The sequence below is a fragment of the Pelophylax lessonae genome, assembly GCF_965119305.1.
Source record: "Pelophylax lessonae genome assembly, chromosome: 1".
In the NCBI taxonomy this organism is placed as follows: Eukaryota; Metazoa; Chordata; class Amphibia; order Anura; family Ranidae; genus Pelophylax; species Pelophylax lessonae.
Window position 1 is genome coordinate 10001962 of NC_138768.1, and position 21475 is coordinate 10023436.

Genomic DNA, 21475 nt, shown 5'->3' on the forward strand with positions numbered 1-21475 from the left:
AAAGAATAAGAAGAATAAAAGAGCCCCCCCCCCCCCCAGATTAGTGTACAATGTTACTATGGTGAACTACTCTTAGAAATGTATTTTTAATTTTTTTTTAAATATTTAGATATTGAATACAAAATTATTTAATATTTTTTTTAACCACTTTCAGACCAGAGAGGATTTGCCCCCTTCCTGACCAGGCCCAATTTTGTGATTCGCCACTTGGTTACTTTAACGGACAATTGCGCGGTCGTGCGACGCTGTACCCAAATAAAATTGAGGTCCCTTTTCCCCACAAATAGAGCTTTCTTTTGGTGGTATTTGATCACCTGTGCGATTTTTATTTTTTTGCGCTATAAACAAAAAAATAGCGACAATTCTGAAAAAAATATATATATTTTTCACATTCTGCTATATAACATTCCCAAACAAAAAAATTAAAAATCAAAATCTTTCCTACAAACTAAATATTATACACTTGTTGGGGTTTATTTTACGAAAGAAATGAATCAGAATACATTTTGGCCTAAATTTATTTAAAATATAGATTTTGTTGGATATGTTTTATGACAAAAAGTAGAAAATATGGGTCCGGTCATGGATTGCATACAGTCGGTCACTAGCATTGAACTTAGACCGTCCATAAGGGTTTGTCCGTTGAGCTTGGTTGACGGGGTAGCTCCCACTAGGGCGATACGTACTCTCCTAACCCTCCTGTTATTTTATGCCAGAAAATTGATAATACTGTCCTGGAAAAAAAACAGCTGCACCCAAGGTAGATTCGTGGAAGGCGCTGGTTAACGGGGTTCTTCCGTTGTATAAAGCAACCGACTTGAACAGAGGAGTGCCCATGAAATTTGATAAGGTATGGGGTGGATGGGTCGAATCTCCGCACACTGCTTCAGATTGATGACTCCCTACTTGGCCATTGATTCAATATGTTCAGACTGTCAGGATATCCGATAGAGTGTTTGATCAGAATTAGTTACATTAATTGCTGCTGGTTTGGAGTCGTGGGGGGCTCCATACATTCTATGTATTCCTGATGCTGAGGCTGCTTGGTGTCTGTGGTGGACTGGGTGTCCTGGGGAATGGGGGAGGAAGAGTTTCTTTTTCTGTTATTGCCTGTTTTTTTTTTCCTACTTTTGACTGTATGTCTTGTTTTCTATGTAATTTGTTAAAATTTAATAAAAAGAATTTTCAAAAAAAAATAAATGTTTTTTCATTTATATCGCAAAAAAAAATAAAAAACCCAAAGGCGATCAAACACCACCAAAAGAAAGCTCGATTTGTGTGAAAAAAAATGATAATGTCATTTGTGTACAGTGTTGCATGACCATGCAATTACCAATTAAAGTGTTTGAAAAGCCTTAGGGCTCTTTCACACGTATAGTCCGTCATACGGACTCCACTTTTCTCAGCAGGGGATCGATCTGCCGATCCCCCGCTGAGCAGGAAAATGACAGCTGTTCTCCGCGGAGACACAGCTGCCAGAGCCCCATACATCTCTATGGGGGAATTGGATGGGAACGGACCGTCGGTCCGTTCTCATCCGATCCCATCCGATCCACTGGACAGATGGAAAATAGGGTTTCCATCCATCCAGATTTGACGGATCGGTTCGCGTGTCAGTGGACATGTCTCCGCTGACATCCAATACCCCATAGAGATGCATTGGGGGACTGTTCAGATCCGCCAAAAAAACAGACAGGCGGATCTGAATGGTCCGCCTGTGTGAAAGGGGCCTTAATGTTTTTCTTTGCATTAAGGTGAAGACCTTCTGTGCTGCAGCGCCTCCCCAGCCCCCCCCCCCCTTTTTTTCCTTGCCTGAGCCCGAACCGATCCAGCGATGTGCACAAGCCCAGTGGCTCCAGCCACTGTCTCTCTCCTCATTGGACAGATTGATAGCAGCAGGAGCCATTGGCTCTCACGCTGTCAATTAAATCCTGTGACATGGGGCTGATTCCCGCTGTTTCAATGGATGCAGCAGTGGAACTCGGGAGCAAGCCTGCAGCTTTCCATGGGGGCACCTGATGAAGAGGAGGAGCCTGGAGTGCCGACGGGGGACCCCAGAAGAGGAGTATCTTGGCTGCTCTGTACAAAAGCATTGCACAGAGCAGGTGAGTATAATATGTTTGGTATTTTAATACAAAACAAATAAAAAGCTCTACAAGCACTTTAAAGTAGGGCAGACTGGCAAATTTCAGCCCAGGGAGCAGGTACAAACCTGAGGACCATGGTGCAGGGACTTGGCACCCCTCCCTCTCTCCCTATTCCCGTCCTCCTCCTGACCCCCCATTCCAGGCTGAAGCCCTACTCCAGGTAGTCTCTACTCACTGGCTGAATCCGGGTTCCCAACCTGGCCAGCAGGGGGCGGTTGGGGGGAGCTGGGACAGCTCAGTTGGGGCTGGCAAGGGGAGGAGAGTCTCCAGTGGGGCATGGAACTGGCAGCTGTTCACAAACTGCTGTCACAGTTTACACCATCTATGCTGGGGGAGGAGGCCTGTGCTCTGTCCTTGTCTTCATCCCGCACTCAGTAGGTCAGTGGCGGGGACTTTTTACTTCTCTCCACCAGGAATCCTTTAGGCATGTCTGTGGCAGAAGCCGTGCAACCTTTTTATGGGGCAGCAGAGCGGCCCCGGGGGGCAATTGCCCCCCTGGCCGAGTCCTCCCCTGGCAGTGCCAAATAGCAATACTATTTTCTGGTCATGAATGGGGTAAAACCTTCCAGAGCTTAAGTGGTTAATGTAAATTAATGCACTTGGGGACTAAAAACAGGAATTCATATTACTTGCTAGGGAGGGAAATCCTGGACAGAGAATGATCTGGGGGACCTTGTGGATCACAGGTTCAGCAATGCCAAGCTGCAGCAAGCAAGCCCAGCAGAATATTAGCATGCAGTAAAAAGGGATTAACTCCAGAGAGATAAAACTATAATTCTCTCACTTTAAAAAAAAACACTGGTCCGGCCACATCTGGAGTATTCCGTCCAGTTCTGGTCACCGGTCCTCAGAAAGGATGTGCTGGAGGGAGTCCGGAGAAGGAGAACAAAGCTAATAAGGGGCTGGAGGACCTCAGTTATGTGGAACATCTACAAGATGTAAATGTATTCTCCCTGAGAAGAGACGATGAGAGGAGATATGAAGGCAATATACAAATATCTGAATGGTGATCCCAGCATAGGGAGAAAACTATTCAGTCTTAGATCGCTGAAGAGGACCCACAGGCGCTCAATGAAATTGTGAGGAGCAGGCCCGGACTGGGACAAAAAATAGGCCCGGGCATTTTAGGCTGAGCAGCCCATTTTTTTTTTTTAAACAAAATGACCAATGATGAACAACTACCGGTTTCTCTGTTTTTTAGTTATATTTAACTTGCACACCCATGTGATCCGATTATGCAAATTGCACCGTGTTTTGAAAACCGATTGCGGGGTGTCGTTAACCTAACATACACTCCGCAATCTGTTTGCATGGACGGGTTGCTATTTAGATGCAGTCCGCATTTGGTGTGAACCCAGGCTAAGAGATAACAGGTAATTTTAGGGTACATTAAAAATATATTACCCAATTTTTGGGTAAAATATAAAAGATAGGGGATAGGGATGACATGAGTAGTGGTGGTAGGATAGGGATGACATCAGTAGCAGTGGTGGTGGGGATAGGGATGACATCAGTAGCAGTGGGAATAGGAATGACATCAGTGGCAGTGGGAATTGGGATGACATCAGTGGCAGTGGGGATTGGGATGACATCAGTGGCAGTGGTAGTGGGGATTGGGATGACATCAGTGGCAGTGGTGGTGGGGATAGGGGTGACATCAGTGGTGGTGGGGGATAGGGGTGACATCAGTGGCAGTGGTGGTGGAAATAGGGGTTACATCAGTGGTAGTGAGGATTGGGATGACATCAGTGGCAGTGGTGGTGGGGGATAGGGGTGACATCAGTGGCAGTGGGAATAGGAATGACATCAGTGGTAGTGGGGATTGGGGTGACATCAGTGGCAGTGGGGATAGCGATAACATCAGTGGTGGTTGGGATAGGGATAACATCAGTGGCAGTGTTGAGGATGGGGATGATATCAGTGGGAATGATGAGGATAGGGGTTCCATTATAATGCGCCCGAACTCGGAGCGGAGGTCTCAGCGGGCCACCGGGCATATGCCCGCTGTGCCCAATGTTCAGTCCGGCCCTGGTGAGGAGAAGCGGTTCAACCTTAACCACTTCTGAACCGGAAGGATTTGCCCCCTTAATGACCAGGCCATTTTTTGTGCGGTCGTGCGACGCTGTACCAAAATAAAATTGATGTCCTTTTTTTTCCCACAAATCGAGCTTTCTTTTGGTGGTATTTGATCACCTCTGCAATTTTTTTTTTTTTTGCGCTATAAAGGAAAAAAGAGCGACAATTCTGAAAAAGCAATATTTTTCACTTTCTGCTATATAAAATCCCCCCCACCCCCCAAAAAAAATGAAAAATCAAAAATTTTTTAAAAATTTTAGGCCAATTTGTTTTCTGCTACATATTTTGGTTAAAAAAAAAAAAGCGTATTTTGATTGGTTTGCGCAAAAGTTATCGCGTCTACAAACTACGGGAAAGATTTATGTAATTTTTATTGTTTTTTTATTACTATTAATGGCGGTGATCTGCGATTTTTAGCTGGACTGCGACATTGCGGCGGACAGATCGGACCCCTAACTGACATTTTTGACACTTTTGGGGGGACCAGTGACATTACTACAGTAATCAGTGCTATAAATATGCAGTGTTACTGTAATGATGACACTGGCAGGGAAGGGGTTAATACTGTGGGTGATCAATGGGGTAAAATGTGAGCCTAGGGGAGTGATTCTAACTGTATGGGGGCAGGGCTTGTGAAATGATCATAGAGACCTGTGATCCTATATAGAAGGATCACAGGGGCTCTGTGATCATTCCAGAGAGAAGAACGGTCGGATGGGTTTACAACATCCGACCATCCTTCTCTCTCAGCGGGGAGCGATCGGAGGTGGCATTCAGAGCCGCCTGCCCTGTGCATCGGAGTCCCCGCTGCCCCCTAGCTGCAGGCACGCGACCGACGTATACCTACTGTCGGGTTCGCGCAAGAGCGCCTGCCTGCTGCAGTATAATTGCAGCGGGCGGCCAATAACCGCTTAAACTGCACAGAGGGTTCTTTACTGTTAGAGGGGTAAGGATGTGGAACTCCCTTCCAAAGTCATTGGTGTCAGCAGGAATTGTCGATAGTTTCACAAAACTCTTAGATAGGCATCTTAGTGAATACAATATACAGGGATATGGGAAATGGTATGACATATACACACAGGATGAACTGGTGTTTTTATTCAACCTTACCAACTGTGTACATATACAGTACAGCTCAGATATACTCCATGGCTGATCTTCATCATGTAAGAAACCGTTCATAAGGAGGTCAGAGTTCACCAAAGACATGGATGAAGTCCGTGTTGGCCATTCGTTGGCTAAGTAAATGTTGTGGTGTAGAGACCTAAGGCCCGTACGCACGATAAGAAAATCTGAAGGGAAATTTCGTCCGACGACCGATCTGCCGATTTTCGGATTGTTAGTATGGTGCTTTCGACAGCCAACTCCGACTTTTTGGCTAACAAACTCCTGATGTGAAGGCTATAAAATTTTTGTCATCCGTAATACAACGTCCGATTTTCGCCTGATTAGTACAGATTTCGACGGAAAAAAATCAAGACTAGGCATGCTCAGAGACGAAAGAACACATACAAAGCAATCCAACACATGACATCACTTCTGAAGTAGAATTCTGTCATACGGGAAAATTCATATGAAAATAACCTCTTCACTTTCCACATCAGATTAGCATGCCACAAAAAACGGACGATAATCCTATCGTGTGTACGGGGCTTTAGAAGTGATTGAACAAATTTGTCAAGCATTCATCCAGCCATGACAAATGTTGGTCTTATTTTATTTCATACAGTGATTTCCTATAATTATTGGGTCCATCTAGTGGCAATAATTTGGTATTGAACTATTTTGGAACTAAAATCTCATTATGACCACTAGTTGGAGCTGATGATCATAGGAAATCATTGTGTTTATTAACCACTTGAAAGCCTTTTCTGACGCCTTTTGTTTACATTTTAAAATCAGTATTTTTGCTAGAAAGTTACTTGGAACCCCCCCCCCCCAAACATTATATATGTTTTTAAAGCACTAGCAGAGGTCCTAGAGAATAATTTTTTTTTTTTTTTTTATGCCATGCAGTATGTGTTCAGCAGTTTTGCAAACTGTTTGTTTTGGAAAAAAATACACCTTTATAAATGTTAATGCACAAAAACATAATAGAATACCCAATTGTTTAGTAAAATATAAAAGGATGATGTTACATCAAGTAAGTTGATACCTAACATGCCATTCTTTAAAATTACACAAGTTCGTGGAATGGCACTGTGACGGTACTCACCGTCACTGGGAGTGGAAGACAGATACTTAATGGTTTGGATTACTTCAAGTAGGACAGTAATATTTGTCAGCCATATCTCTCAAGGAATATGGATTTAATCTACTCTACACTGTGAGACCTATAGCCTGTTGCCATGAAGTCTGACTCCTAAATAATCATAGCAATACGTAGAAGTGTATTCCATGTACTTCAATGTAGGAGATGGACAGACTGTCATTGGCAGTCTTCTCCTATTGTCTATCTATTGAGGTGGAATGTGGATTCTGTTAAGTCTGCCTGTCCCATTGTTAAATGTTAATGAGCCCACATTGTTTTGTCCAGATGGCTAGATAATTGGTTCAGGTTAATTCTGTATACAATTTCATCTGCATATGATAATGTATTCAGGCAACCCCTAACCTGTGTGTGGTAATATGATCAGGAGGGGGAGGTCTATGCTGTATATAAATTCTGTGTGACTGTTCAATAAAGAGTGATTCCAGTACAAGCTAAGTTGTTGGCTAGCTTTGTAAGAGGGCGGCTGGGAAAATCTGGTATATATGTTGATGACTGCAAGGAAGCCGTATACTGACGGAAGACCACAAGTACAGTGTGGGTCGGCAGTTCCAGTTACAGGCACCAAACTACGTTACTTAAAAATCTCCATAGTCAACCCTTTAAAAGCCTTTACAGGATAGCAGCTTAGAGTTACACATAAGGGTTGGTGCTAGAAATATTGTTCTTACTCTGACGTACACAGTAATACCTCACATGTGTGACAAGGTCCCTGTATTTGTACCAACATGGGACTGACACCTTTGCACAGTGGGACGGGGCACTTTAATTTGTTTTTAGTTATTTTATTATTTGTTTTGTTTGATTTTTTTTTTTTACACTGTCTCTTTAGTTTTTGTTGGTCTCACAAGGAATGTAAACCTCCCTTGTGATAACAATAGCCAGTGACCGGTCATCTTTATTGAGAGATCTGGGGTCTAATAAACCCCAAATCTCTCGTCTGCCATTAAAAACATCTGATCACACTAATATCTATCCCAGGCCAAAAATGTCTTTTATGGCATCCGGCAAAACTGGAAGTGACAAAAATCATTGCTTCTGGTTTACTATACATTGAAATGATTGGGGGGCGTTCTGGTCCCTGATCACCTCTATGGTAAGCTGGTGGGGACTAGAGGGGAGCTCTAATGTTTACAGTGTGACCACACCAGAGTGATTCCCATCTAGCCCACATTAACCCTTTCACTGTCAGAGCTGTTTTTGCATTACTTTTGCATACATGGTAAAATGCAAGATTTTGGGCCTGAAGATTAGATAAAACCCCCAAAAATATATATTCTCTATCGTTCATTGACGGATGCAGTTCTCTGATCCATATCAGTAGGGTTATACTGCCTCCTACAGGAGTAGGACACTAGGACTACTGACAAGGATCAGAGCACTGCATCCGTCAATTAACTTAAGAAAAAAGAATTTTACGGTCAAGTCAAAAATCCAGTTTTTGTGAAAGCAGAGGCCCTGAAGAATAAAATGGTGGTAATTGTTCAGATGATCCTCGTACACAAATGTCACCTTCATAACCGGGTTTATATTTTCTCCTTTCCCCTCATTTTCTATGGTGTGATCTTTTCTACAATACTTTTGTTATAATAATGTAACATGTTGTGTATTGTATTGTACACAAATTATTAACGACTCCGCCTCCACATTCCAGACAAGTCATTTTCCTGACCAATTGGATTTCTTCCTTTACTATTTCCCGATTCTATGACTGCAATCTTGTTAAAATAAAATTATAATACAAAAAAATGTATTGAATGAAAAATAAAAATTTGTGTGTAATGATGACAAGCTTGGGTATCCAGAAACGACTGGCAGGTGACACTTCCATATACAGCCCAAGGAAGTGACAAGGATATATTTCTATCCTCCTTGCGGGGTTCCTAACCCTTGATGACTTAGTTTTACTAACAGAACATGAAAATTTACTGACGAAGGACATTTTTTTACTGACATCGTGAAAAATGACAGAACTCCTATTAGGATGTAAGACAATTGATATTTATTTGGTATAAATACAATATGTGATCACTGACAACACCAAGAACAAGTCATCTGCCTGGTTTCCACCTAAAAAAAAGTCAATACATGGTGACCAAATCTCATCCCTCCGGGATACCCATTAAAAACCAAGTTCTGCTCGGCATGCCGAGGAGTGCCACGGGCACGACCAGATTAAGTCCAACAGTGGGAGTGGCTTAGAAGAAGATGATATACAAGACCCACCCCCCTGGCCACTTACCTCTAAATGAAGATAGTGGCTGCTCAGGTGAGTACACATTGCTGTGACCTCAATGCTTAGCTTCACAGGTGGCACCGCTTGTCATTCCTACCCATTGAAGTCAGTGGGACTGAGCCACACCCACATCCAAATGCTGGGCTTGTCATTGTGCCACAGAACTTCAATGTAAAATTCTCATTCAGCTGGAAGGAAAATAGACATTCCTGAGCCAGCAGTACCCCCACCTGAACGCCGGCAAAATGCCTCTGAAAAGTGATCCACCATGGATCCTCTTATAGAGGGAAGGATAAGACTTCAGAACAGGTGAAGGAGACCTTCGTATTGACAGGTCCACTTAAGCCACAAAGGACTTGTTCTGACTCTCACAATCCATTTATTGTGTGCACATAGAGATCGGTGTGAGACGGGCAGAGACTGCAGACATACTACAGGAGACGGTCAGAGACTGCAGACATGGTACAGGAGATGGTCAGAGACTGCAGACATACTACAGGAGATGGTCAGAGACTGCAGACATACTACAGGAGACGATCAGAGACTGCAGACATGGTACAGGAGACGATCAGAGACTGCAGACATGGTACAGGAGATGGTCAGAGACTGCAGACATACTACAGGAGACGGTCAGAGACTGCAGACATACTACAGGAGACGGTCAGAGACTGCAGACATACTACAGGAGACGGTCAGAGACTGCAGACATACTACAGGTGATGGTCAGAGACTGCAGACATACTACAGGTGATGGTCAGAGACTGCAGACATACTACAGTAGATGGTCAGAGATTGCAGACATACTACAGGAGACAGTCAGAGACTGCAGACATAGTACAGGAGATGGTCAGAGACTGCAAGAGATGGTCAGAGACTGCAGACATACTGCAAGAGATGGTCAGAGACTGCAGACATACTGCAAGAGATGGTCAGAGACTGCAGACATACTACAGGGGACGGTCAGAGACTGCAGACATACTACAGTTGATGGTCAGAGACTGCAAACATACTACAGTTGATGGTCAGAGACTGCAGACATATTACAGGAGACGGTCAGAGACTGCAGACATACTGCAGGAGACGGTCAGAGACTGCAGACATACTACAGGAGATGGTCAGAGACTGCAGACATACTGCAGGAGACGGTCAGAGACTGCAGGGGATAGAACCTACAGAGGATGGGGAGGGGAAGGAGCCTAAAGGGGATAAGAGGGGAATCTATCTAAGGTGTACTTCAGGGTGTGCTTCTTCCACACGAGAGCTGTGATGTCCAGCAACATTCATAAAGAAAACATTTCCCACACTCAAGGAACTAATGCACTGCAAGAGTTGTGTGGGATCCCTGATGTACAGAAAGACAGGACTTCTGATAGTAACATTAACTCACTCGGGACAGAAAAGTGGCTTTTTCCCCAAGTGAGATCTCTGATGTGTGTAAAGATGGGATTTCTGTGAAAAACATTTCCCGCACTCAGAACAGGAATATGGCTTCTTTCCTGTGTGAGATTTCTGATGTGTGTTAAGATTGGATTTATCTAAAAAACATTTCCCGCACACAGGACAAGAATATGGCTTCTCCCCTGTGTGCAATCTCTTATGTGTGTAGAGATTAGACTTCTGTGAAAAACATTTCCCACACTCAGAACAGACATATGGCTTTTCCCCCGTGTGAGATCTCTGATGCGTGTAAAGAGTGTATTTATCTGAAAAACATTTCCCACACTCAGAACAGGAAAGTGGCTTCTCCGCCTTGTGAGATCTCTGATGTATAGAAAGACTGGACTTACGTGAAAAACATTTCCCGCACTCAGGACAAGAATATGGCTTCTCCCCTGTATGAGATCTTTGATGTGCGACAAGTTTTGATTTTTCTACAAAACATTTCCTGCACTCAGGACAGGAATACGGCTTCTCCCCTGTGTGAGATCTCTTATGTGTGTAAAGACTGGAAATATGTGAAAAACATTTCCCACACTCAGGACAGGAATATGGCTTCTCCCCCGTGTGACACCTCTGATGTGTATAAAGATTGGACTTCTCTGAAAAACATTTCCCACACTCAGAACAGGAAAGTGGCTTCTCCCCCATGTGAGATCTCTGATGTCTGTAAAGGTTAGATTTGTGTGAAAAACATTTCCCGCACTCAGAACAGGAATACGGTTTTTCCCCTGTGTGGGATCTTTTATGCCTATTAACATGGAATGTAGAATGGAAACACTTCCCGCACTCAGTACAGGAAAACCTCTTATGTGTTGGAAGGACGGCACCGTCCCTCACAGTCTGAGGTTCCTCAGGATAAGAGGAATACGATGGTCCCTCTACACTGTGTGGTGCCGGATGGACATTTGAGGTAGCCGGGTTTTCTCCTGGACTATACTGTGTGATGTCCTCATCTTCTACTTTACAGTCTGGAGACAAAGTGAGACAATCCTCTGAGGTTTTCCTCATCTCCCGTACATCTACTAAAATAGAAATAAAAAGATTATTACTAGACATGAGCAGATTGGTTCCCCTAAACCAAGACTCCGCCCACATCAGGCAGCTTTGTCTCTGAGGATCTTACAATTCCCCCCTCAAGGTAACTAGTAAATGGGTCCTCTAATCTCCTACCAGTTCATTTCTTTATTCACGGACCTTAGTCAGAGAGTGAGAAAACAACGAGAACTGTCCTTTATAGGAGTGACAGTGATGACGGGATTATAGGACGAGTGTCCCCTCCCCCTCTCTATCACTCATTGCCATCTTCCCAACACAAGAAGTCCTGTACTTCCTTATTTAGTCCATGATTTATTCATGAATAACAGTGGGGCTGAGCCCCACCAGAGGTCAGAGAGTGAGGATGGGGGGGGGGGGGAGAACAACCAAGATGAAGACTGGACTGATCCTGAAGACCTCCATCATTGGGTTATTGACTCCTCCCTCATTATCACTTTCTGTTTAAAGTTTCAAAGTTGGAGGTTGTTATCGCATTATTATCACCATGTAAAAGTCTGTGCTCCAATCAAATCATCAGATTCAAAAATGTCCAGCTGGTAGAAAATGGGTGAAAAAGTAGTAAGGCCCATTTAATGTACAACTTATTATAAAGGATACAACATTTAGGACTATAAATATCAGAATGATGTAATGTACAACATAGAGTATATAGTGCAGGGGTTAAGAGCATGTAATGTACAATATAGAGTATATAGTGCAGGGGTTAAGAGTATGTAATGTACAATATAGAGTATATAGTGCAGGGGTCATGAGTATGTCATGTACAACATAGAGTATATAGTGCAGGGGTCAGGAGTATGTAATGTACAACATAGAGTATATAGTGCAGGGGTTAAGAGTATGTAATGTACAACATAGAGTATATAGTGCAGGGGTCATGAGTATGTCATGTACAACATAGAGTATACAGTGCAGGGGTCAGGAGTATGCAATGTACAACATACAGTATATAGTGCAGGGGCCAGGAGTATGTAATGTACAACATAGAGTATATAGTGCAGGGGTCAGGAGTATGTAATGTATAATATAGAATATATAGTGCAGGAGTATGTAATGTATAATATTGAATATATAGTGCAGGAGTCAGGAGTATGTAATGTACAATATAAATTATACCGTGTAAGGGTCAGGACTCATAATATTGGTATTCAGTAATCAGTAAGAAATGATTACATGACACAAGTTACAGAAGTCCCACACCGCTGCCTCCCATCTCCTGAGACTGCACTCAGTGACTTGGGTCTGAGACCATACAGACATATCCCTCCTCCCGACACAGCCAGCAGACAACAGAACAAGTAACTCTGGAAGAATTACTGTCAGAGATTTTACTAGGTCCATGCATAGAGCAGAAGATCCAAGACTCCGAACCCTGGTGTCTCTGTTGAGCAATGTCTATGGTGAGAAATCAAACATTTTGCTGCCAGCTGAACCCCAGAATCTCCATAAATCCAGTCTAGAGACATAAATTGTGTCTGCAGCATAGAGAAGGAAGATTATCCGAGAGAAATACAGGAATACAGGACGGGGAACACAGCTCAGGAAAGTGACCAGGGGATTAAAGGCTGATAACACCCAGTCCTTGCCCTACTCTGGACCAATCAGTGAGCAGTATGGGTGGAGGAATTTAGTGTTAATGACCCACCTGTGCTGATCTCTGTAGAAGTGTCCTCCTCTATAAATATCCCTGTTATTCCATCCTCCTCCATTGACTGCTGATCATCCCTCACATACCTCTCTTCTGCTTTACACTCAACTTTTATATCTAACAGATCTTCCCCCTAAACCAAGAAAATTAGAGAAAATGTCATCTGTAAAATATACTGTAAGAGCACAAAAAAATCCACACATTGTCTCCATGAGTCTGTTTTACAAGCTCCATCTCACCAACCTTGTAACAGTGAGGGATGGTGTGATCTTCCTGTGTGGAATCCCGGGAATACAGAGGATGGGGACATCTCTCTGGTGGGTTCCAGGTATTAGGTGGCTCCATCATAGCCTTGTGTCCTTCTGAAAACTCCTCAATCACTCCATACTCCTCATCCTCCTCTTTATACTTTTCTTTAATATCCCTGAGGTTTCCACTCTAAAAGATATAATAAAACATTCATTGTAACAAACATGCTGTGTATAAATTAGAACTACCAATAATTGCCAATCATCTACCTGATGATGGTGAGGGATGGTGTGACCTTCCTGTGTGGAATCCCGGGAATACAGAGGACGGGGACATCTCTCTGGTGGGTTCCCATTACTGGATCTATCTGTAGGAAACACACACACTGACTGAATACATTGTTTCTATGTGTTTATCAGATGATGGGGGATGTAGGTGGAGCCTCCGTACTGCTCTCTCCTTTACAATAAAGTCTCCTCTTACCCGGTGATGTGAGGGGCGGCTGATTCTCCATCATGACGTCCTTGTAGAGATCCTTGTGTCCTTCTAAATACTCCCACTCCTCCATGGAGAAATAGACAGTGACATCCTGACACCTTATAGGAACCTGACACACACAATGATACTGTCACCATCCAGACACATACCTTGTCTGTTACTGGATAATGTCCCAGAATTCCCAGCACCGCTCACCTCTCCTGTCAGCAGCTCCATCATCTTCTGGGTAACTTCTAGAATCTTCTGCATGTTTTGTCTCTCAGGTTTTAGGGAGTCACATGGAGACACTGTGATGGTCATATGATCACCTGACTTCAGAAGAGGAAATTTCTGTATTGAGGAACCAATAGGAATATCATGTTAGAATCCCAGAATCCTTCTCACCTCTCCGGTCAGGTCTGTTTTTTTTTACTAATAGAGATAATAGTGATGTCATGTGACCTCCCAGAATCCACCTCACCTCTCCGGTCAGGTCTGTGTTTTATTATTAGAGATAAGAGTGATGTCATCTGACCTCCCAGAATCCTCCTCACCTCTCCAGTCAGGTCTGTGTTTTATTAATAGAGATAAGAGTGATGTCATGTGACCTCCCAGAATCCCCCTCACCTCTCCAGTCAGGTCTGTGCTTTATTAATAGAGATAAGTGTGATGTCATGTGACCTCCCAGAATCCCCCTCACCTCTCCAGTCAGGTCTGTGCTTTATTAATAGAGATAAGTGTGATGTCATGTGACCTCCCAGAATCCTCCTCACCTCGCCGGTCAGGTCTGTGTTTTATTAATAGAGATAAGAGTGAGATCATGTGACCTCATAGAATCCTCCTCACCTCTCCGGTCAGGTCTGTGTTTTACTAATGGAGGTAAGAGTGATGTGATGTGACCTCCCAGAATCCTCCTCACCTCTCCGGTCAGCAGGTAGATGATCTCCAGGGTGAGGTTTAACATCTTCTCAGTCATGTGACTCCGGTCCTCCTCCATCCTCATTGATGAGGTCATATGCGGGTTTCTCTGTAGACAGATAGCGGAGAATGCACTGCTTAGCCTCTGATCAGCTGATTCGTAAGAGCCAATAACGTCAAGGAATAGATAACCCCGCCACCTCATTATGAAAGTTTTATCTTTCGGCAGCCATATTGTCAGTGTGTTGGAGCCTTGTGTAGGAAGAGATAACATCTTATACTTGGCTATAGAGTTCTATAAATAAAATTGTGGTCAAAACATCGGTATTACATGCTGCCACGCCAGACAGGAATATGGCAGAAGTCAGATCTAATAGCAGAGATAGAAATTCTTTAAGTTCTAGTTTAGTACATTAGAGATAAAGCCTAACGATTCATTAACAAAAGCTGACCCCAACATTTACAGATGAAGATTATCCACAAAATATGCAATAATAACAACTGCAAATAAAATGGGTTTAATAATAGAAAAGTACTCAGCTGGGTTCCCGGTCTTTGGTGTCGGCAGAGTCCAATTCCATTGTAGAATAAAGTATCTCCCTTAGTTGCCAACTAAACCATTTTCTAAACTATTCATGACTGCCATCATCTAGTGCTATCTAATGGAAGCTGATACCCCCAATTATGAAAGTGAAACTTTATGACGGATTACTTAGAAATCTTTGAGGCTTTGCAGATTATAAGGCAGGCCTGTATCCTGTGATCACACGCTGTGATGGTGCTGTATTGTTATATATATATATGATATGACGGCCTCGTTAGAAGGTCTCTGGTTATCAGTGGTCTGCCAAGTACAGCTGCAGCTAGAAATGTTAATGGTATGTATGAGGGCTTAATAGAAGTTCCTTGAAGTTTACTGACCCTCAACAAAACTGCTCAAGCTTTAAGAGTGGGGAGGAGGGTGTTTTTAGAGGTTGGGTGACGGGGTCGAGGACGAGGTCACTAGAACTCTTTCTCTAGATAATGGGACACTTTTTTACAGTTCTATACATCAGTAAAGAGGGGGAGAGAAGAGGGAGAGAGGGGGGAAGGGGAGAGAAGAGGGACAGAGGGGTTTCTTTACAGATGAGGGACAGTTGCAGGGTTCCTTCACACTATCACCCCCCATTCCTCTAATGCCTCTTCCCTGGAGGTAGAAAAGGACAGACCTCTTGCTTCCCTCTCATTGTAAAAGTACTTACCTTTGCCCTATTGTGATGTAGAGCAGGTCCGGACTAGCCATAGAGCACACTGGGCATTTGCTGGCTGGAACCGTTGGCGAGTACTGTGGGTGTGTTTTGCTCGCGGGTACTGCTTGTGGGTACTGTGGGTGGGTACTGGTGGGTACTGCTGGCTGTTACTGCTGGCTGGTTCCCCAGCCAGCTCATCCTGAAGCTCCCTCCCTAGACTACACTCCCTACTTTCCTTCTGTACATTGGAGTTAATCCTCTGTAGCACCCCCTTTCTTTGGTATTCTCTAGGTGTGTGTGTGTGTGTGAGGTGTGAAGAAAGCTCTGCGCTGGGTGGTTTAGGGCAGGGGGTCAAGTCCCGGAAAAAAGTGAACTCACCCATGATCCCGCCCCCCAGCTCAAAAAAAAAAAAAAAAAGTGTGTGTGTGTGTTTATACAGTGTATATATATATATATCATACTCCTTTTTAACAAATAAAGTGCAACATTTATTGTAAGGTGTCAGTTTACGAAGACACCTTCAAAACATTTTAAGCCGTAATAACCCCTAGTATTGGTGCCAGTATACGCAGTAATAACCTCTAGTATTGGTGTCAGTTTACGCAGTACTAACCCTTGGTATTGGTGTCAGTTTATGCTGTAATAACCCCTAGTAATAGTGCCAATTTATGCAGTAATAACCCCTAGTAATAATGCCAGTTTATGCAGTAACAACCCCTAGTAATAGTGCCAGCTTACGCCGTAATAACCCCTAGTTTTGGTGTCATTTTATGCAGTAAAAGCCCCTAATATTGGTGCCAGTTTATGCAGTAATTACCCCTAGTAATGGTGCCAGTTTACGCAGTAATGGTGTCAGTTTATGCAGTAATAGCGTTTATGCAGTAATTGGTGCTTTCACACGAATGCACTGCGGTTTACCTGCACCTCGACTGACCTCAATCTTCACTTCTTCCTCAGGATTCCTGCAGGTATTGCTGGCTGCTGCTGTCCCACAAGCAGGTGTGGCTGCTGTTGGCTGTCCTCCAGGGCTGGTACTGCTGGTGGGGATGAGCTTCGAGTTTGAGTCAAAAGCACTCGCATCCATAATGCACTGTGCGCGCGCGTGCAGTGCGTTATGTGATTGGCCAAAGCATGCACCCTGACCTCCATGCTTTGGCAAATCAAATCATCTCTGCCATGATTGGACAAAGGCAGGCTGCCTTTAGCCAATCATGGCTCAGAGGCTAAGTACACGCCCCACACTATATAAAGGCTGCTTGCACAGCGTGTAGTGCGACTGTGCGGGCGTTGAGATAGAAAGTGATTTAGAGAGGGAGAGGAACATGATTGAGGCAGGGAGAGAACAGTCATTTGCAGTTTGTCAGACAGTACAGTGTAGTCTAGAGACATTGCTAGCAGTGAGTTAGGCAGGGAGAGAGATTTGTGCTTTTTACAGGTTAAGAGATCAGATAGTGAAGTATATTCAGTAGTGCAGTATATACCATAAACCATATACCATACATTGATCTCTATCTATATATAGGGCAATTGATTAGATATCCGGCCATTGAGTATCTATCGGTCAGTTCCGTATACCCTATAGTGATCTATATCAATATATAGGGCAATTGATTAGATATCAGGCCATTGAGTATCTATCGGTCTGTTCCGTATACCCTATAGTGATCTCTATATATAGGGCAACTGATTAGATATCAGGCCATTGAGTATCTATTGGTCAGTTCCGTATACCCTATATTGATCTCTATCTATATATAGGGCAATTGATTAGATAACAGGCCATTGAGTATCGGTCAGTCCTTATGCCTATATTGATCTCTCTCTCTATATATATATATAGGGCAATTAATTTGACATCGGTCCATTGAGTATCTATCGGTCAGTTCCGTATACCCTATATTGATCTCCATCTATATATAGGGCAATTGATTAGATATCAGGCCATTGAGTATCTATCGGTCAGTTCCCTATTCCCTATATTGATCTATATCTATATATAGGGCAATTGATTAGATATCAGGCCATTGAGTATCGATCGGTCAGTTCCATATACCCTATATTGATCTCTTTCTTTATATAGGGCAATTGATTAGATATAAGGCCATTGAGTTTCTAACAGTCAGCTCAGTACATATCAGCAGTGCATTATATATATATTGATCAACTAGTAATAAAACCCCCCCAAAGTCCACATCATGTCCAAAAGGCTGACAAGAAAAAGCAAACGCTCACAGGCCACGAAAAGAGGGCAAGCAGCCTCTGTGTCCACAGTGAAAAGTGGTGGCCACAGTCGACATGGTGCATCCTCTGCAGGCGGGGCATGCCCATCCTTTTTTTCCGGTGCTGCCCATCTTATTCAGCCACAACATGTAGAAGAGTTGGTGGAGTGGATAAATAAGCCTTCCTCATCCTCTGACACCCAAGCTCATAGTAGTTTGCCTTCCACCGCAGCTTCCAAAGTGGCCCTTTCCACAGGCTCCTTCTGCACAGCTACTCCTTCTGTCGCCCCACCATCATGCACGGAGGAGTCACCTGAACTATTCAATCATAGTGTCAGTGACATGCTGCTGGAGGATGCACAGCAATTTGAAAGCTGTGATCATGGTTCACAGGTTGATGAAGGGTATAACGTGAGTCTAGAGAGAGGGGGTGACAATGACGGACAAGAAACTAGCAGTCATGTTCCCACAGCTGCAGCATACTGCCAAGTTTGCTCCAGTGACGAGGAGGGAGGGGATGATGAGGTCACTGACTGTACTTGGGTGCCTGATAGGATAGAGGAGGAAAGTGAGGGGGAGGAGGAGGCGGCACAACTCAATGAGGCTGGATGTGCTCCAGGGGCCGCCATAGGAGTACCCAACCTATTGCATCACAGCACAGCTCCACAGGTGCAGGGTGCTGCAAACTCCCCTCGGACTTTATTAGTGCTGGCTTTTTAAGTTTATTAGTGCTGGCTTTTTTCAGCACATGTGCAGTAGACTGCAGAGTTACTGTTTGTAACATCTGTCTGAAGCAGATCAAGCGTGGCCAGAACACCAGCCGCTTGGGCACCACATGCTTGACAAGTCATAAGATAACCCGCCATGCAGTCCGTTGGCAACAGCACCTGAAAGAGCCACAGGATCAAAACAAGCATACTTCACCTTGCTCCGCATTTGGGTTCTCTATCCCTACTATACCTCATGTCTTCTCAAATACCTATATTGAGAGGGATGATGGTATAGCAATAAGTGCCACAGAGACTTGCACCCAATCTTCTAGCAGTACACCATCGCTTGATTTGAGCAGAAGGGAAGTTTCACTACCCCAGTTGCTGAACCGTAGAAAAAAATACTGTCCCAGCCATCCACATGCTCAGCATCTTAATGCTAGCTTGACAATTGCTGCCTTATCTGGTAGACTCTGCTCCCTTTCGCAAATTGGTGGAATGTGCTGTACCACAGCGGCAGGTACCAAAAAGGCATTTCTTTTCGCGCCATTCCGGCTCTCTACCGTCATGTGGAAGGTAGTGTTTAGGCCTCGTTGGACAGAGTAGTCAGCAGGAAGGTGCACATTACTGCTGACTCTTGGTCCAGCAGGCATGGACAGGGATGTTACATTTCATTCACGGCGTACTGGGTAACTCTGCTGGCAGCTGGGAAGGATGCAGGACAGGGTTCAGTGTTGCAGCTTGTTTTGCCACCACGCCTCCAAAAAGCTGGTGCTGGTTCTGCCACATCTGGCTTCTCCGCCACCTCCTCCTCTTCTTCTTCTCTTTCATGTCCTCTGAAACAGCAGTGCTCCCTAAGCGTTCAAGGGGCTACACAAGCAGTCAGGCTAAAAGATGCCATGCTGTGCTGCAGTTGGTCTGTCTAGGGGATAGGAGTCACACCGGTGTAGAGATTCTGTCAGCTCTGCAGGGACAAGCTCAGAGGTGGTTGACGCCATGACAGCTTGGACCAGGAATGGTTGTATGCGACAATAACTCCAACCTTCTCTCCGCCCTTGGCACATGTACTGGATCTGGTGGTGCAGCATTTCTTGACCAGATACCCGGCTTCCAAGATCTCCTGAGGCAGGCCAGAAAAGTCTGCGACCATTTTCGCCGTTCGTACAATGCCAGTGCTCGCTTATCAGACATTTAACGGGAATTCAACCTGCCCACCAACTGCCTCATTTGTGACATGCCCACCAGGTGGAACTCAACATTGGCAATGCTCCAGCGGCTGCACACGCAGCAGAGAGCCATCAATGAGTACCTGTGTGAGTATGGCACAAGGACAGGGTCAGGGGAGCTTAGCTTTTTTTTCTCCACGCCAGTGGCTTTTGATAAAGGATGCATGCACCGTCCTGTCACCATTTGAGTAAGCCACAAGGATGGTGAGCCGGGATGATGCATGCATCAGTGACACTATCCCTCTAGTCCACCTACTGGAGCACACGCTTCGTGGGATCATGGACAGGGCACTTGAGGCAGAACAACGGGAGGAAGAGGAGGACTTCCTTTCTTTACAAGGCCCCATTAATGCAGATATTTTTCCTGCGGGACCACAAAACAAACAGAAGGAGGAGGAGGAGGATTGCGGCAGCATGGATGTAGAGGATGGCATACAGCAGTCTTCAAGGGATGGTTTTGATTCCCCAGAAACCCCAGGAGTTGTATATGGTTGGGGAGAGGTTGCTCCTGACAATGTCATCATTAGTGACCCAGAGGACTCAGAAGCTCATGCCTCCTCCAAATTACGTTGCATGGGCTCCCTGATTCTGCAAAGCCTGCGAATTTGTGCTATCAAGGAGAGGGATAATTACTGGTTGGCAACCCTTCTTGATCCACGTTACAAGGGTAAAGTTTCAGAGCTCATCCTGCCGTCTCAGAGGGAGCAGAGGATTAAACATCTTGAGGAGGCCTTGAAAAAAAAAATTGTGTACCACCTTTTCAGACACTGGGAGGTTAACATTCTCTGGATGTGTTTCTGAGGCATCGTTCAGCCAAAGGAGGAGCAGTGGAGAAGGCGGCCGGCTGACCGATGCCTTTAAACAGTTTTGTCCTTAGCAGCACCCAGGGCTGTTAGGTTTAAGCAACCATCGGCAGGATCTCCATCATATGGTGCATGATTATCTAGGCGAAAGAGCAGACTTGGAGACCGTTCCAGCTAAGCATCCACTGGGTTACTGGGTCTTGAGGATGAACCACTGGCCAGAACTTGCTAAATATGCAATGGAGCTACTGGCTTGTCCTGCTTCCAGCGTGCTTTCCGAATGGATGTTCAGTGCAGCTGGAGGTTTTGTGACGGACAAAAGTGTGCGTCTGTCCACAGAATCTGTTGACCAGCTGACTTCTCAAAATGAATCAGTCCTGGATCAACAACAGCTATCAAGCCTCTGATGCTAATGTAACAGATTGAATTTGCTAGAAGTCTGCCATACCTTGAAGACTGCATATGCTGCCTATTCTATTCCTCAACCTTGATTCTGCTAGCTTCCAATAATGTTTCTGGTTTAGGTCACCACCAACCCCCAAGGTCTAATTTTTCTGCAATTGTATGACAGGTGCATACAATGTAAATGTCCTATGTAATTTTTAACAGCAGGCCCTGTCCCTGTGCCCTGCATCCAGCAAGAGTAACTGTGAGTGGTTACGGTGTTCAGGCACCACCAACAGCAAAGGCCCAATTTTAGGCACCTGTATGACAAGTACATGCGATTTCAAATTTGTATGGAATTCTTACCAGCAGGTACCGTTCCTGCGCC

At 44.4% G+C, this 21475-nt stretch overlaps 4 protein-coding genes across 4 annotated transcripts in view; 1 reads left to right on the forward strand and 3 right to left on the reverse strand.

Annotated features, from left to right (window-relative positions):
• Positions 1–21475, forward strand: part of LOC309563394 (uncharacterized protein) — a gene marked incomplete at its 3' end in the record, with an annotated part of 732657 nt that overhangs the window by 220934 nt on the left and 490248 nt on the right. The gene's annotated exons all lie outside the window — the stretch shown is intronic.
• The window catches only part of LOC309563383 (uncharacterized protein), a 797887-nt gene that overhangs the window by 188252 nt on the left and 588160 nt on the right, over positions 1–21475 (reverse strand). The window lies entirely within an intron of this gene.
• Positions 1–21475, reverse strand: part of LOC309567976 (uncharacterized protein) — a gene marked incomplete at its 3' end in the record, with an annotated part of 90805 nt that overhangs the window by 43679 nt on the left and 25651 nt on the right. The gene's annotated exons all lie outside the window — the stretch shown is intronic.
• Positions 9969–13106, reverse strand: LOC309567986 (uncharacterized protein; the record flags this gene model as incomplete). The annotated part of the gene is made up of 3 exons (XM_082273543.1): positions 9969–10673; positions 12959–13005; positions 13098–13106. The coding sequence occupies 3 exons, from the start codon at positions 13104–13106 to the stop codon at positions 10112–10114; spliced, it is 618 nt and encodes a 205-aa protein (XP_082129669.1). The 3' UTR covers positions 9969–10111.